The following is a 17,518-nucleotide window of genomic DNA, read 5'->3' as shown; positions in this document are numbered from 1 at the left end:
TCTTAAGAATAATTTTCTGGACTACTACGTTGCTTACCTGAGGGACCTGCCAGAATGCATCTCTCTGATCCACGTGGTGATCCTGAAGGAGGTAAACTTCCTGCCTGCTTCCCAGGCATGTAATGGCAACATGCAAGCCTGGATCTCTTCCTCTTATGCCTGCCCATGATAGGACTCTCCTGCCAATCCACTTGTTCTGTTGCCAAATGCCAGTTTCCTGGAGGTTGCCGTGGCTGACAGGCACTTACAAAAAGCAGCTTTAACACCTTCCTCACTGTTTGAAACCAAAGCTGTTTTTCTGCTGTGCCATGAAACAACGTCTCAGATTAAACCTCCCAAAAGCTTACCTATGCACATGCTATCCAGACTTTTTCCTGGCACTGTCTCCTGGAAAATGGAGGAGTCATCCAAACAGAGATCGAGTGAGGCTGTAAGTCCTTTATAGAGAAGAGTCTTCACTTTCAGCTTCAGGCATTTGGTCTCACACCCTTGATTCTGGGTTTAAACTAGGAAAGTTAAATATAAAGGTAGTTTAAAGTGCAATAACCAGGCCACATTTGCTTGCTTCCAAGATTTTTTAATTTAGAAGTCAGTCTCATTTTGTTCAGTTCATCTGAGCCTACACTAAGAACTTCATTCTGAACAACAGCATCTTCTTGGGGTTTCACTGAAACTTAACTAGTGCACTTTCAACACACTTAACCTACTTAATTAGGCTGAGTGTCCCTAGTAGATAATCCCCAACCTAAATGCCTGGTGTGCCCCTGTGAACTGTTGTAACTCCTTACAGCATAACTACTCATTAAAGCACAGAACTACCTGGAAGCAGATGTGTTTTATGGGTGGAAAAGACTCTTAAGTCGCTTTCTCTATTTCAGGTAGAAGAAGAAATCAAGTCTGATCTCTACATTCTGTTCTTTCATATAGTCCAGCGAATCCCTGAATACCTTATTCATCTACAGGTAGGGCCCCAGGATGGAAACTGTCTTGTTGAACTCTTATCACATCAGGCGACTTTTAACTCAGAGTTGGTATTTGGGCCTGTACAGGTACAGGGCTTCTGGCAAACCCAGTGGGTTCTTTGAAGAACAAAAAACTTTGAAAGGGAAAGCCAGCTAACAATAGCTTAAGTTTCCTCTTTTTCACATGAGGCTTGCTTATATTTGCCAGTTTCTCCATTTGACCTGACAGAAACAGCTTTTGTCTCCTGGGAAGCCAAAGGCTCTGCTGCCTGCTGCTCTGGGAAAACAGGAGGCCAGAGATGTGACACACCTGAGAGGGCTCCTAGGGCCCAACAACCTGCCCTACAGAGAGGTGGCTGATAAAAAGAGTTCTGGTTCACAGAAGGCTTATCTGAATCGTAGTGAAACATTTCAGACAAGGCAAATACACAGAAAGCAAGCCCTATAAAATCAAAACATTGGTTTATTCATCCAAAGCTAAACTCAACCAGTGCATCACCCACACATCCCATGATTACATTTACAGTGGTTCCTTGTGCATTTGCACTGGACTAGTGGGAGGCAGGCCCCATCCAAGTCCCTCAGAAACTCATGCTGCCTAGAAAAGCTGCCCCAGGGCAGTGCCATGAGCACTCCAGAGCCCTAATCCATGGTTCCAATAGTGCCTTCTCCCCAGAAAGGGTCAGGACAGCCTCCAAACAGCCTGCTCTCCTCTGTGCCTCAGAATGTCCTGAAGTTCACGGAGCAAGAGCACCCTGACTATTACCTGCTGCTGGTGTGTGTGCAGCGCCTCCGGGTTTTCATCTCCCACTATAGCCTCCTCTTCCAATGCAACGAAGACCTGCTGATACAGAAGAGGAAAAAGCTGAAGAAGTAAGCACAACATCAGCCCATTCTGTCACCAGGGAAGGGAGGTGTGGGGGAAGCCTGGCAAACACGGGGTTTGGGTCCAGGCAAGATCAACAGGCATATTGCTCTGTTGAAATAAAGCCCTTTGCATCTGAATGCTGGAGAAGAACCACTATTGGCATTTGCCCTCCATCTGAGGTCAGATTTGGGGTGGGTCCTTCTGCCTAACTCTGAGAGTGAAAGAAAGATCACTTCTAAATCCTTCTAAACATAGCAGCCGCATGTTTCATGTGGCTTGATTCTTTAAGCTGGTGGCAAAGTCACTCCCCAGTGGGAAAACAGACAGGGATTTAGCTCTGGCAGCTCCAGGCCCTGGTGAAGCTGAGGACTGTTTCCCTTATGGGCTGAGACTCCAAAAGAATGGTCTTATCTTATTTTACTGGGGGAGGAGGTGGGAGAAACAAAAGCCTCCCATAACCTGTTTGAGATGAACTGTGACAGAAATTACCCTGAATGTAGATTCTCAAGTTGCAGTTCAGAACAATTCCTTCAAATCAAGGCTTGTTACTAACATCAGAATCTGGTTGCCTTTGCTCCTTGTGATGACTTACCTGGGGTGTAGGACAAGATCAAATTTCAAGGGAAGCTTCCGAGTATGGAGGGTGGTGAAGGGCTGGAGCAGACTGCTGGGGAGGGACTGCTATGGGGAGAGGCATTAAGAACACCACAGAAAGCAGGATGCCCTGCTGAATGGAACAGACTAGGTGGAACAGGCTCTTCCTTGGGGTGGGCAGAGGTGAACGGGAATATTAAGGTCCCTCCCAGTCCTGTTTTCTGTGATTCTACACGCTCGTGCTCATTCCCTGCCTTATTTCTTAGCCCGACGATGGATTTCTCCTCCCTCAGGTCGTCCCTGGTGAAGCTGTACAAAGGTCTCACCTCCCAGTGTACAAGCCAGGAGGTTTCTCCAACACCCAGTGCAGCATCCATGCGGGACAGTGGGATCCACACTGAAGAGGCCATACAGTCATTCCCAGCAGCACCTTCCTCTGGCACAACCACCCCGTAAGCCTGTTGTCCTCATGGGCAGCCTTCAAAGTAGGCTGAATACTCTCTCCTCACACACACCATGCCAGTGACACCAGGCAGCTACAGGCTGTCATTTCCAAAACCATTCCCTGTATATGGATAGAGAGATGAAGGGCTGGCTCCATCCTGCTATCCCCTACCATGTGGTTTACCAGCAGGAAATGTTTCAGAGCTCTACCCAGGGCTGCCTTAATGGTATGTTAGGGAGGACATGCATTTGTTTAGGCCTGACAGTGGTGTGCACAGTAACACTCTGCATTATTCACTGTCAACATTACAAGAGCTGGGAAACAGGACCAAGGTCTCAGAGTAGGGAAAAAAAAAAAACTTTTCCACACAGCACATAATTGAGTGATGTGATTCACTATCACTAGACACAAGTACAAAATGGGTTCAAAACCACACAAGACTAATTCAAGACAGGCAGGGCTACTGGTAGCACCTGGCAATCTTCACAGAATCACAAAATATACTGAGTTGGAAAGGATCCACAAGGATCATCGAGTCCAACTCCTGGCCCTGCACAGGGCCATCCTCAAGGGTCACACCATGTGCCTGAGAGCATTGTCTGAACACCTCTTCAGCCCTGTCAGGCTTGGTGCTGTGACCACTGCCCTGGGGAGCCTGTTCCAGTGCCCAAGCACCCTCTGGGTAAAGAACCTTTTCCTGATATCCAACCTCAGCCTCCCCTGACACAACTCCAGGCCATTCCCTCGGGTCCTGTCACTGGTCACCAGAGAGAAGAGATCAGTGCCTGCCCCTCTGCTTTTACCTCGTGAGGAAGCTGCAGACTGCGATGGGGTCTCCCCTCAGTCTCCTCCAGGAGGAACAGACCAAGTGACCTCAGCCACTCCTTGTATGGTTCCCCCTTGGCCATTTCCAGCCTGACAGGTGCCAAATGAGATGATGATCAGAGAAGCACACTAGACTTAACTTTATTCTTATGCCAGCAGTTTGTGGCTATTGTGCTTTTTTATCTCATTTGATACTAACAAGAGTTTGGCTTCGTCATTCCCAGTCCCCCTCTGTTAGTAGTGTTACAGATCAGTCCTTGGCCTCCTTCTCCCCAGGCTGCCCAAGACAATCTCCCTCCTCTCACAGATAGGATGCTCCAGGCACACATCTTGGTAGCCTCAGCTGGCACCACCCCCACAACCACCCTGAACTGAAGACTCAGCTGGAACACAGGGAGGGTAGGAGCCCTCCAAGCACTCCTGACACATTTTGGGGACAAAGTCACCCTACCCAAGAGGTATCCACCTTATCCACCTGAAAAGACAACCAGACCACAGGAAAGTGAGGCATAGCTCCTACATTACAGAGAGAGAAGAAAAGTTAAAATCCAAAATGCAGATGAACAGGAGAGAGATGGAGCAGTTGGCTTCTCATCTCAGTTTCTATTCATTTCATGCTGTAGAGTACCAAAGTCAGCCAAAGCTACTGGATAAGCAGTTCTGTCTTTCCAAGTTTGGTCCTCCTAACCAGCCAGGCAATTTCTGTAAGTGATACCTCTGTTACTGTTCTCCAAGGCAGGAGAATACCTTTTGGCCATAAAATGAACACAATAGGGCTGGGGGAGTGACGGGGTGGGGGGGGACTTGTCATGCTGTCTCTGTCATCCTTTAGTATTCCACTTCCGTCTGTTGTTTTGTTTTGTTTTGTTTATTTTTAAGGCATTTGATGCCACAGATGAAGAAACCCCAGCCAACGGTGATGGAGAACATCCAGGCTGTAAAGCCCCCTGACTGGGAGATGGAAAGCAGAAAACACGAGAGGCCAGAGAACATCCTTGCCTCCTCTCAGTTGACAGAGCAGGAACTCAAGGCCTTGACAGCCCCCTTGCAATCCATCCCTGAAATGGAGTACGAAGCGCCACCGGCTGACGCCGTGGGGAACACGGAGAGAGCCATCAGAACCTCTGTGGAGCTGCTGCAGGATGCGAGGAACTTTGCACCAAGCTACGAAGAGTTTGACTACCCTGGGGAGGTTTTCACCATGCCAGGCCCCTACGAAGATGACACCTTCCAAAACCTCGCTCTCTTTGAGAACTGCTCCCCAGCCTCTTCCGAGTCCAGCTTGGATATTTGCTTCCTTAGGCCTGTGAACTTCACCTCAGAACCCGAGAGGACAGACCATGCCTTGCAGCCACTGCCTAAGAGCTGCACTCCCGTGAGCAGCAGCACCTACAAGCGTGAGATGTTCCACAGCAAAGGGAAGCAGCTGAGCAGGTCCCTGAAGGAGCTGCCGCGGAGCGCAGAGGGCGTGAGCACCAGACTCTACAGCACACGGAGCAGCAGTGGGAGCCGTCTGCAGCAGAAGCAGGACAGGAATGTTCAGCCTCACTTGATCTCAGCTTCATCTCGAAGCTCCCAAAGGAGCTACTTCCCCCCACAGAGAGGAGCGGGTGAAAAACCGAGCTTTTTGGAAGTAAGGAGGCTTAAATAGGAGGAGAAAAAAAAAAGGCACATGGTGGTGCAGCAGCAGCAGGAGAAAGATCTGAGATACAGTTAGAGTAGAACACGCCAAAACAGCTTTCAAGCCCACACTTTCCAAGTCCTCAGCTGCATGTACATGCCCAAGGGAGGGACAAGATAGCTCCTTTTCACACACATCTTCCCCAGGGACAAGCACAGGGTTGAGGTGCACAGCTGGCTTGAGACAAGGTAGCACACCCTTGAGACAAGGTAGCCTCTTGTGTGTCTCCACCTGTCACTGAGCTTCCCCCCCAGGTTCATGTTCTGAGCAGGTCACAAAGTTTACACAAAGCTGTTCAAAATTAGTGCTGTGGTTGGCACCCAGTTGAACAGGTGCCTTTCCACCTGCTGTGAGGAGTGCTGGGTAAGTCATGCCAGTATAAACCAGCATGACTTGGCCAAGCTCAGCCCATTTACACCAGCAAGGATCTGGTACAGAGGTTTTGTTTCACCTGTATTTGTTGCCTGGATTGTACAGACCCATGCCAAAGTCTGTGTGAGAACAGTCAGAGCCCATTAACTGTGTCTCTCAGATGGGACATGGCAAACAGCACTCTAACCCTTCAGGGACACCAGGTCCTGCAGGAGCAATATTTCTATAGTTCACAGAGTCAACTTTGGGCTGTCACAGCCAAGGAGGTAGAGGCCAAGGGTGCTGTGAGATGCTCAGATAGGAGGCTGTAGATGCAGATGATGATGGGAGGTAGGTTCTGACAGCCTGACTGAAAAGGCAGCAAGGAAACTTCAAAAGAGAAGAAAGTAAAAGGCCTAGTGAGTAAAGGAGGTGGTGGATGGCTGAACAGGGGAGATGAGGTAGAGGGAGAAGAGTCAACAGCCACCCCAGAGGTGGAACACAGCCACCCCAGAGAAAGGGGCCTGTGAGCTCTTTGGCACTCACCTGCACAGAGCTATGGCCCACAGCAGGGTGCAGATGTGGAGCTTGTCCAGAAATGCAGGACATGTTCTCCCCCACGGAGCAAAGAACATCACCATGGCAGTGGTGGGCAGAATTGGAGAAAAGGGTCTTGTCCAGAGTCTGGCTGAGAGGAGCTTGGCACTCTCTTGAAAGAGGGAAAGATCTTTTAGTGGCACATTTACCACAAGGTGTGCCAATGAAGCCTTCTGCCCCACAGATATGAAACCATGCAGCAGCAGAGCCAGCAGAAGTCTTTCACACCTTATCACAGCTCAAGAAGCCTGATGCCTCCCTGTCCTAGGAGAGAAAGGAGAGGGTGGGAAGTTCTTCCAACTGCCCAAGCTGCCTTGCTCCCTCAGTGGCAAAAGAAGCTAGTGAGCTTCCCCTAAACAAAAAGTTTAGCAAGAAAGGCTCCAGTTCCCTCTAACAATGCTTATCCTCCTACTCCTCTGTCACTGCCTCAGCCTTAGAGCCAGCAACAAGCTCTCTGCAGAGGTACCAGTGTTGTTTCCCAGCCTTGTCAGCACCTCCTCACCCACCAGGTCCCTCCTAGCACAGAGAGAGAAATAGAGAGAAGGGAACAAGAATGTGAGGTTGCAAATGCTGGTTAAATTGTCTTTTCCCTTTTAGGAGCTCCATGCAGAAGACAACACCAGGTTCTGCCAGAAGGATGACAATGAGCAAACATCCTTCAGCGACCACAACCCGCGGCACGAGCCCAAGGGGGGGTTCCGGAGCTCCTTCCGCAAGCTCTTCAAAAAGAAATAAGCAGTCCCAAGAAAGGCAGGCCACAGCCAAAGCACAGCAGTGCTTCCCCAGGTCCCCGAGGGTGGAGACAGACAGCAAGGCCCCAGGATCCCCCTCACTAACACAGAGGGTGGAGGGTGGGGGAGAGGAGACTCACAACTGCCTTACAAATGCATCCTGCTCTTTCTAGCACAGGGCAGGGCCAGGCCTTGGGTTGCAGTGGAGCTCAACCAGCAGGTCCAATAAGCACAGGAACTTGCTAGCTTTCATTCCTATCTGACTGAACTTCCCTCAGTTTTGGAAAGCTTTGGCTGAATCCCACTATCTTCTCCTCCCCCTCATCCCCCAAAACTGCTTGATTTGCCATACATCTTTGCTCTTCTAAACTCAAGGCAGGTCTTATTTGGGCTCACCCACAATAGAAGGGTTACCTTTGCAGCCCTGGCATCCTGGCCAGAAGTCTAAAATTCCCTTCTTTCCTCTACTTTCCAAAAAACCACCATCAAAGATGTCTACCGGGAGGCCAGCTCGCATTACCCAGGTGGTTTGACAGCCAGGTCGAAGAAGCATCAGCTGAAGCACCTGCACTGCTTAATCAGCGACATCCTTTCTTTTGGACTTCTCTCACTCCCCAAAATCCTATTTCACCTTTTATGTGAATGCTGTTTCCTGAATTGCCTGCTGCTGTAGGAATCACTGCTTCTGCTCTCAGAATCACCTTTGCCTCCAGGCAGGTGATGCAGGCTGGGCCCAGGGCCTGCCACAAGAGACAGACTCTTCTCAACCTTATTCCCAGTGTGGATCAATGCAGACACTGGTAGTGCCCAAGAGTGTCCTGATTCCTGGTCTGTAACACACCTGGAATACACTTTGCCAGCTGTTTGGCCTGACACCCTCACAAGCCCCATCACGTGCATGGTTCCATTGGAATGGTTCTTCCAGCTGAAAATTGAGGCACCAGCACAGGAAAGTTGATGGTGCACCATGTTCACAGCCCTCCTTCTTGTGCAAGCACAGATCAAGGAGGCCACAAACAGGCCACCCCTCCTGGACATGACAAACCCTCAGTAACTCTGATCTCTGCAGAAGACTGAGAGAAGCTCTGCTGTGACACCCATGTCACACACCAGCTGCAAGAGCACCACTGGCACAGTGGTGTGACCAGTGCAGTACTGGTGAGCTCTGGTGTTACCTGAAGCTGGGATGTTCTGAGGGCAGTTTCAAGAGCAACTCTGGTTTTATCACCTCGTTTTGACAAGCCTGGGACACTGGTCTGTCTGAAGGACAGCTTCACCTTAAGAAGTTGTGAACTGTCTCCATGGGGCCAACAGCAATGCCTTGGGGGAAATACTGTGAGACTGGGGGCTTGGCACTCCCCGCATCAGTGCAAGGGTGGCTGAATTTGGGGCCAAGAGAAGAGCACCCACCACGCTGCATGGCTCTCCTGGCCATGGCAGCAGGACAGGGGAGGCTCAGAGCAGGTGTCTTTGGATGCAGTGGCCAGTCTCACTGCAGATACAGGGCCCAGAGCTCTCCAGTGTCGACTGACCTGCATCTACCGCCTGCTTTTCCTCCTCTGCTGGAGGGAAAAAGGTGTGTGTGAAAAGGGCTATCCATACAGACAAAACCCCTTCTTTAGTGCAATCAAGGTTTTCCCAACATTTCAAGAATGTGACCAAGCAAAACCACAGATTAAAATGTTTTAGTTGGTGCCTCTCCCATAGATTTTAATGGAACAAAAATTCACTTCTCCTCCTTACAAAAAGGAAAGAAGTATCATACTTTCCTCCCCTAGCTTTTGGAAACTACTCTGGGGAGATTTTTTTTAATGTAAGGCTTCTAATGGCAAAAACCCCAAACCCCTTCCATCTCCTTCCCTTTCCCTCACATCCTCATAAAAGTAAAAATTCCCTGGCCCTTTCCAGTCAGGACTGCCCCATGCCGACCAGCCACTGAATCACAAGACAATTCCTAGGACTTGGCAGCTTTTAGTCAGATTGTGCAGGGCCAGGATAGAAATTATGTAGGAAGAGCCAGATCCTTGTAACTGAAGCATCAGCAAAACCTGTTTGTTCTGCCCAGGAATCAGCCACCGACAGAAGTATTTGTTTGTCCTTGGAACCAGAGTTGTATCATTATGGACAAGCGTCCACTGTAATGCACTGATGCTGTCAAGGGCTCTGATGCTTGTGGTTTTGGTCTCATGTATGTAATGACACTTTTATCCTTCATAGAACAAACCTGCTTTTCATATTTGCCAGGCAGATGCCAGGACAGAAACAGGACAAAGGAAAATAAACCTACCTGCTAACATCTCCTGGGTGAGGAAATCCTTCCAAAGTGGCAGACCCTTGCTTGTAAAATGCATGTGGATTTCAGCTGCTATTTAATGATTTAAGGCACAGTCAGAACTGATGGTTATTTTTCGATTCTGAGTTCTTACTTTCAGGCCTATACTTATCACTTGAGATGTCCTTGTACCTGCTCAGAATCTGCAAATGTAAATAATATGAATGAATGATGCTCAGCACCACACACACACAACCTGTTGCAGGATCCATTTCAAATCCATCTTTAGTGTACATGTGTACTCTGGATTATTTTTCTTCCTGTGCCAAATAAATGCTGCCTTTAAATAACGCTGTTGCCTCTTGCACTGAATCAGCCAGAAGGCTGCATCCATTAAAAGAAGAAACAGGTGCTGCTCTGGTCCCTTTCTGAGGCAACATTACTTACACAATCCTGTATCCCTACAAGTCCAGCCATGCAAGAAGACTGCTCCCTACACAAGGTTCTAAGACTCTTACTCAGAACTCAGCTGAGTCACTCTCCAGGCTTCTGGTCAAGATCCTGTTGTTGGTGTAGCTCACTGTGACAGATCTTCATCTCCTCAGACTCTTCTAGACCACACCTCTCCACGGCTACACTCCCTGTTCAAGTCAGCCATCCCAGACTCAAAACAAAAAAGGCTTATTCCGAAATAGATTCAACAAACTTTTCAAAGCAATTCCAACAACACGTGCCCTTGATCACCTACCTTTGTTTACCTCCTTTTTAAAAATACTACAGATGTTCTGCATATCTGGCAGCTAACTTGTCATGCATCTGGCAAAAGGGATTTGATCTGATTTGATTTTTCCCTTTCAACTTCTCAGCCACCCAGTACAGGATTTCACATTTGCTGGCTAGAAAGTAAAAAAACCTCCAAACTTACTCTTTACTTTGTTTCCCTCATAATGCACTATTTTCCACTGAACACAAAAGGTAAATTTGCTCTCAGTGGACAGAAAAATGCATTTAAGGGTGGTTTGTTTTTTTAATGGAAAATAAGGAATGGAATTTACAAAGTAAGTTAAGAACACTTTTGTTTTTACACCTATAATGGGCCACAGGTTTCTCTCCCGAAGAAAGACTTCACCTGTGCATTGTCTGGGTTTAGAAATGACAATTCAACAATCTTTTCCATGAAGCACAGTAATCTACTGCGTTCAACAGCAGTACCTCCAGTGATATCACTGGGAAAAATCTAATTTAAAATACACACAAAAGAAAAATAATTAAATATCCCACAATGTCACTCTAAAACTTGAAGGATCTAAATCCAGTGTACTAGCATGCTCTTACTGAGACAGACCTCTCCCTCCCTGATTTAAGAGAGGCATATTAGAGAAACAGGTTAGTCCACACTGGAAATGGCTTCTTGAGGATGGAGCACTCCAGTGCTTCCATGGTATCAACCCTGAAGGAGGATAACATTCTCCAGTAGCAGACAAGTTTGTTATAGACAAATGTTGCAGGGGCTGTTGAATGCCATGACAGTAACGTGTCACCCTGGGGTCACCAGGCAGCACAACAGCGACTTCCCACACAGCAGCTGAAGAGAAACAAATGCTCAGCACCCTCAAAATCACCACAGAATCATGGAACAGTCTGGGTTGGAAAGGAACCTTTAAAGGCCATCTAGTCCAAAAAATCTAATTTAAAATACACACAAAAGAAAAATAATTAAATATCCCACAATGTCACTCTAAAACTTGAAGGATCTAAATCCAGTGTACTAGCATGCTCTTACTGAGACAGACCTCTCCCTCCCTGATTTAAGAGAGGCATATTAGAGAAACAGGTTAGTCCACACTGGAAATGGCTTCTTGAGGATGGAGCACTCCAGTGCTTCCATGGTATCAACCCTGAAGGAGGATAACATTCTCCAGTAGCAGACAAGTTTGTTATAGACAAATGTTGCAGGGGCTGTTGAATGCCATGACAGTAACGTGTCACCCTGGGGTCACCAGGCAGCACAACAGCGACTTCCCACACAGCAGCTGAAGAGAAACAAATGCTCAGCACCCTCAAAATCACCACAGAATCATGGAACAGTCTGGGTTGGAAAGGAACCTTTAAAGGCCATCTAGTCCAACCCCCTGCAATGAGCAGGGACGTCTCCACCTAGAGCTGGTCGCTCAGAGCTCTTCCAGCCTGACCTTGAATGTTGCCAGGGATGGGGCATCTTTCACCTCTGGGCAACCTGTTCCAGTGGTTCACCACACTCACTGTAAAAAACTTCTTCCTTATACCTTGTCTAAATCTACCCTCCTTTAGTTTAAAGCCATTACTCTGTCCAATTGCAAGAGGCCCTGCCTAAAAAGGTTCTTTCTTATAAACCTATGAAGTTCTGCTACATAACCCTGCCTACACAGTTTGCAGTGGTTTAGGCTGACTTTAGCCACACATCAGCTCTCTACACTAATACAGCAGCTCTCCAGGCCTCCACACAAGCATGTTTCATTGTCCAGGTCACATCATCACCCCAGGCCATACCAGACCAATCAGGGTCATTTTACCAAGGAGACAGAGAGCATCATTAAAATGACGTAATCTTCTATGTGAAAAGTATTGTCACTAATGCAAATATGATCCAAAGAAGAAGCCATTCCAGATCAGAAATTATTAACACAAAGCTGTCCTGACACAAACCAGTGGCTTAGCAGTTGTATTCAACTCCTAAAAGCTACAGGTTTCTCAGTCCTTCCTGTTTGCAGCTGAGTTAACACCATGACTGGTGCACTGTGACTGACCCATGGGCTCCAAAGAATGTTTACTTCAGGTTCTTGCATGGTGACCATTGTCCCCTCTTGCCCAAGTATCTCACCAGGAAAGCACTTTTATCCTCAGCCACAAACAGGGAACAGCATTCCCCACTCCACAAAGGAAAGCAGAGACCTACTGACATTTCAGAAATCTGCTGATTAGCAGGAGCCATGTGAGGTCTCTCCTGACTGAGCAACCTGGCCACTGGGTGATTCCTCCTGCCTGCTCTGCCTTGGCTGCACAACAGCACAGACAAGAGGGTGCTGAAGAAGAAATACAGATCAGAAAGACTCATTTTATGGAGTTTTCCTGCTAACCCACCGAGGAGCTAATAATTTAGGCAACACTGCCAACAGTATGTTCATCATGGTGTTTTTATCCAAAGAACCCATAACCTAAACTACACCTCCTGTGGCTTGAGCTTTTACAAAGCTGCCATATAACATTCTCCTCTGAAGCCAAGGTTTTGAGAACTTCACTTTGTTTTTCTTTTGCCAGAGAAAATGTTTCAAAACAACATTGTTAAAGACATCAAAGAAGGAATACAACTGACAACTTCAAGATTTGACTGTGCTGAAAACTGCCATTCCTGTTGATGAAATGCTTTCCAAAATGAAATGACCACACTAAAGGGTCACAGGGCCCTGATCAACGGCATTGCTGAAAGCATTAAAAAAGGCGATTTCTGCCATTATTCAACCAACACCATCTTTAGGAGAGACAGCTTGCCAAGCTGCTGAAATGTGTTCTTCTTCCAAAGAGGAAATGTGAGGGAATTTTACTTGCCCCATAAGCCATATGAACTGAAGATGAGACACTTTATGCTTCATATACCTACTGCAGAGGAGATTAGGGAGCTCCTTTTCTTCAACAACTGTCATCCACCATTACTGTCCCAGTCTGGTCTGGAGTCGAAGAGCAGCATGCAGGGTTACGGATAAACCATGTCAGAATACTTACAACATACCTGTTTGTCATGTGTATTTTGGACAGAGAAAGCCACTGTAAAGATTAATGTAAGTTTGACTTTTTCTAACATGTCTCATACAGGATGTGTGAAACATTTCATAGGGTATAATAATTCACTTTGGGAGTAACCCAGCTTCTCAAATATTACGGAATTATTATTTTGCAACATGCCAAAACCACCTCTTTAGTCTCTTATAACTAAAATACATACATTGAAGTGGGAAAAATATGTACCACAAGATGGGCTTTTATCCCCTTCAGTGCTTAACTGAAAAACTAAGTTGAACATTTGTCCATGTAATAATTTAACATATGTCAGCCAAACATATCTTTATCTTTATTTCAATTAAATTAAAAACAATCTGCAAGTATATTTATGCAACATTCACTATATACACACGATTTATGCAACTGCAAGGCAATTCTATGTATGCTGATTAATCTATTGTTAGTAAAACATGACAATAGCTATGGAAGTTGACAAGTGACTGTTTTCATGGCATGACTGAAAAAGAATAGCTACTAGCCATGAAATGGATTATCAGTAAACCTTAAAAGGAACATGACATAACCTAGCAGAGATTAACAGTCTTCTAAATGTAGTATATTTGCTTCAGATGATAGTGCTGCTTTTTTAAAAAAAAATTCGCTGTCACCTTAATGATGTAAGACTTTCATCAGCTCTATCTAAAGAAAGCAATAATTAGACATTATGCTTCCTGGCAAAAATTTATTTTTGAACTGGCACCACAGTATTTCAGAAAATAATAATAAAGTACCTCTTTGGTGAAGCCTAGGTACCCCCTACTACTCATTGTAACAACTTGTAAACAGGACCGCAATACAGTGCTTTGCCTCAATTCTAGCTCGGTTAGGTACCACAGATCTTCCTCACAGTCCTTCTCATAATTTTAGGAAGGTATTTTAAAGCAGGGAGTAAGTAAAGCAAAGGAAAATTAAGAAGGATATAAAGTTCCCTGTTTGAGATTTAAAAAAAAGTGCATAATGTTTTCATTCCAAAAACTGTGCCACTGTATGGAACTGATGGATACAAGACTGTTTTTCCTTCCTGTACTGGACATTATTGATCATTACACAAACACAGTCTCTGCTCATTGGCCAAAGAAGTCTCTCCAGACTGTTTTCTGGTACAATCAGCTGTCCAATTACTTTAGAACAATGTCCTGCATACTAAAACAAGAATAGCAAGTTAACCGGGTTTTCCACTAGAAAGTCTGTTTTTGCAATTCCATTTCTGTACACTACATTTCCAATGCATTGGAGAGTTCTTAGTGTTTGGCATACACATCCCAACTCCTTGACACCACCAGGTTCAGTGCATCCATTGCCAGCAACAGACATAGCACCAGGAAAATGCGACTCCCAGCGCGAGGGACAGTTCAGGAGGAGGGGGCATTCTCCAGCAAGGGTGGCCCATCCCGATGCATCGATGGGTGTGTGTGCTCCCTTTTGTAAGTTTTTGGAGGAAGCTTTGGGATATGTTGAGAAGTGCTTTGTCGTGGAGGAACAGGTGGTCCAGCAACAGAAGGGAGGTCCACATCCTGCGGTATCAAAGGCGGCGATGGCAGATGCCTCCGTGCTACATGTGGAGAAGGCGTCTGGGGGGGAGGAGGCGTGAACGGAGAGGGGCTGTTTGGGAAAAAGGTGTTACCAAGTTCGCTTTTTCTCCCCAGGGGTGGAGGCTGGAGGTGTAGTGGTGAGCTAGAGAAAACATCTGGAGTTCGCACAGGTTCCCGTGGCGGTAACTCGGGAGGGTTTGCAGTGGTAACACAGGAGTCAGAGATGCAGGTCCGATCAGGCACCGAGTACCTTGGAGAATACACTTTAGAGGTTGGTTGCCTAGGAGGGATTGCTGGTGGGTTGTCCAGGTGTGCAGAAGTAATCTGAGGTACACAAACATTTCATTCAGTAAAATTCCAGAGCGGCAGCAAAGCACAAGACCCTGCTGTGAAGCAGAAGGCCCCTCCCGCACTGCAGGTTGCTCTTAACAGGGGTGCACCAACACATGAGTTAACAGCCAAGGATGGAAGGAATGAAGATGCACAGAGAGGGACAAGGGCAAGGCAAAGAATGGTCAAAGCAACAATTTCCCTGCTAGTTCCAGGTCTGCTTGCTGGGGAGGTTTGGGTATCTTCAACTACCTCCCCAGCAACAAGCACTTGGAGTGGGTAAATGCACCAGATATTTGTTCAAGAATACAAGGAAAAGGGATGATGATGCCAAACAGGGAAAAAATAAACTGTGCTCAGAAGATGGAGTTCAGTAGTCAGAATTATGGAAGTGAACAGTTCCCAAGATGCAGACCATAGCAACAGGATAACTGGTCTCCAACACCCTATCACGTACACAATGTTTTCAAATACAATTTGGTGATGTGTTAAATTCTGCTGACTGACAACACAGTTGCCTGTAGTCTGAAAATAACTGCTGAAGAGCCACTTAGAAGCTCTCTTCAAAGACATATATTTTGAGTGGGATTTTCAAATCTGAATTCACAAATGAGCTTCCACTGAAATCAAGTGAAATTTGACACTGTCTGCAACAAAGGCTGGATCAGATCCCAGCTGCCAGACAAATGCAAAAGGAAAATGTAGCAACGGTTTAAGCAGGCAGGCAGACAGGATGGGCAAGCAAGAGGGGAAAGCAAGCCCTTGAGCACCACAGCATCAGGGTCAAGTATTCTGGTGAAACTTTCCAGAGGACTGAATTGTGTACAGCACTTTCCATCATTACTGTTCATCAGTTCTTTACTCCCATTCATATATCCTAAAATGATACTCTGGAACAATTATCCCAGATGGAAACATCTGCCTGAAGCCTCAAGTTCTCGAAAGCAATGCAAGGGCCTGAGCATAGCTCACGAGTAGATGAGACATTTCTAACCCTAAATTTAGGTCCCATCTGTTTTCATTTGTTTGAGATCAAGACATAGCGAGGCAGAGGTGTGAAGGCTTCAAATACATAGCTGCTTACTCTTTCTCATACAGTTCTTCAAAAAATAAATGTACTGTCTTTAAGAGTTACTTTTCTATCATGCCCTGCCCCTCTTCTCCCAGAAAAACAAATGACCTTTTTTCTCCTTACTTACTTTTGATGGGGAGGATTCAGCTGGGGCAGATTCTGGTCTTCTTCGTGGAGGAACAGGAGGAGGGACAGGAGCATCATCTGAAGTTTTGGTAAAGTTTATGGATGACACAGAAGCAGATCCTAGTGGACATAAAAAAAAATGTTGCTAATGATGAACTTTCAGCTCAATATTGCTGCCAATAGAGGTGCCATAAATAATAAAGCTCATAAAAAGCATCATGAATCAAGGAGGTGGTAAATAAAGACAATGAAACAAGCCTCTAACTTGCAGCTGCCAGAGAAACTGCTTTTCTGAGCTGCAAAGATCTCTGTGACTATCAGTTCCTGAACATTCTTAAGTAATCCCCAAGACCAAAGCCACATCACAAACTTTTTCTTATGTCACAACAGCACTAAAACAATACCCTGAACCTGCAGTCAGTGGACCCAACAACAAAGAAATCCTTTGCGAAGGCTTTGCAAAGACCTGGCTTGAACACTCTGCAATGGCACTGCTCTGCTAAGGAACTTCTGCTTTTAACAAATCATTTCACCTCCTTGTGGCAACCAGCTGAATGCAGGAGTAACCTCTGCAAGCCCTCATATGTGAAAGGAGCCTATATTCATTATTAAATACTGAGAGCACACCATAAAATATGAGATCCCTTGTATGTTGGGAAAGACAGAAGAAAAAGAGGTGTGGATAGGTCCTGATGGATTTAAAGCAAGGAAACATGAATTTTAAGTTCTGCAGGAAAACCATCCATGTACACTGAAATCAGTTCTGAATTGCAGGCAGCAGAATAAGGCACCCCCAAAAGATTAAGTTTTTATTCTCACTGTTCACCATCAGATACTCACCGAATACATTCACACATATACATATGGCAGCAAATCCCACAAGTTTGTTTGGGACATGTATGGGCCCTAGAGATTACGTCTGCCTTCAGTATTGACAGCTCCTCCAAAGACTTGTAACAGTCCTTAAGTGACACCCCTAATTCTGTTCAGTTTCTCCTTTATAATAAAAACTTTTTAAAGAAAAAGGGCGTAAGAAATACTGAAAATATAAGGAGACAAAAGCAATTCTTTTTACAGTACTTTAGAAGGCTAAACCTGATTTCCCCTGCCTAACACCACAAAATGTGACTGGCACATGCCTGGCAGGCTGGCTGTGAGCACGTACTTGTATGAAAAGGACTGGAGGGATCCGAGTCGAACACGCTGCAGGCGTCCGTGGTGCTGGAAGTGGCAGAAGCAGGAGGAGGGGTCAGAGGGGTGCGGGGGGAGTTTGGGGCAGATGCTGTGGCTTCCGTCTCGGTCTCTGGGATGCGGCT

General features: G+C 46.2%; 2 protein-coding genes across 10 annotated transcripts in view; one reads left to right on the top strand and one right to left on the bottom strand.

The window, feature by feature from the left end:
- ARHGEF33 (Rho guanine nucleotide exchange factor 33) overlaps nt 1–9,350 on the top strand; it is a 30,746-nt gene extending 21,396 nt beyond the window's left edge. For 6 of the 7 annotated variants that reach the window (XM_017726695.1, XM_017726693.1, XM_017726694.1 and 3 more), the window contains 6 exons: nt 8–91; nt 879–962; nt 1,687–1,835; nt 2,691–2,876; nt 4,574–5,327; nt 6,921–9,350. In XM_017726695.1, the coding sequence (XP_017582184.1) occupies nt 8–91; nt 879–962; nt 1,687–1,835; nt 2,691–2,876; nt 4,574–5,327; nt 6,921–7,058 (1,395 nt within the window). In that variant the 3' untranslated portion in view covers nt 7,059–9,350. The remainder of the gene's footprint in view (nt 1–7; nt 92–878; nt 963–1,686; nt 1,836–2,690; nt 2,877–4,573; nt 5,328–6,920) is intronic. The other variant, XM_017726691.1, reaches the window with a different exon arrangement.
- A 4,059-nt stretch (nt 9,351–13,409) lies between these two features.
- Nucleotides 13,410–17,518, bottom strand: part of SOS1 (SOS Ras/Rac guanine nucleotide exchange factor 1) — a 45,899-nt gene continuing 41,790 nt past the window's right edge. For 2 of the 3 annotated variants that reach the window (XM_017726688.1, XM_017726687.1), the window contains 3 exons: nt 17,368–17,518; nt 16,204–16,322; nt 13,410–14,998 (listed from right to left, as the gene is read on the bottom strand). In XM_017726688.1, coding sequence (XP_017582177.1) covers nt 14,495–14,998; nt 16,204–16,322; nt 17,368–17,518 — 774 coding nt within the window. In that variant the 3' untranslated portion in view covers nt 13,410–14,494. The remainder of the gene's footprint in view (nt 14,999–16,203; nt 16,323–17,367) is intronic. The other variant, XM_017726689.1, reaches the window with a different exon arrangement.

This window comes from Corvus brachyrhynchos, unplaced genomic scaffold (assembly GCF_000691975.1).
Source record: "Corvus brachyrhynchos isolate BGI_N302 unplaced genomic scaffold, ASM69197v1 scaffold312, whole genome shotgun sequence".
NCBI lineage: Eukaryota > Metazoa > Chordata > Aves > Passeriformes > Corvidae > Corvus > Corvus brachyrhynchos.
Note: the sequence above shows the minus strand (reverse complement) of the source record. Positions and strands in the feature narration are given on the sequence as shown.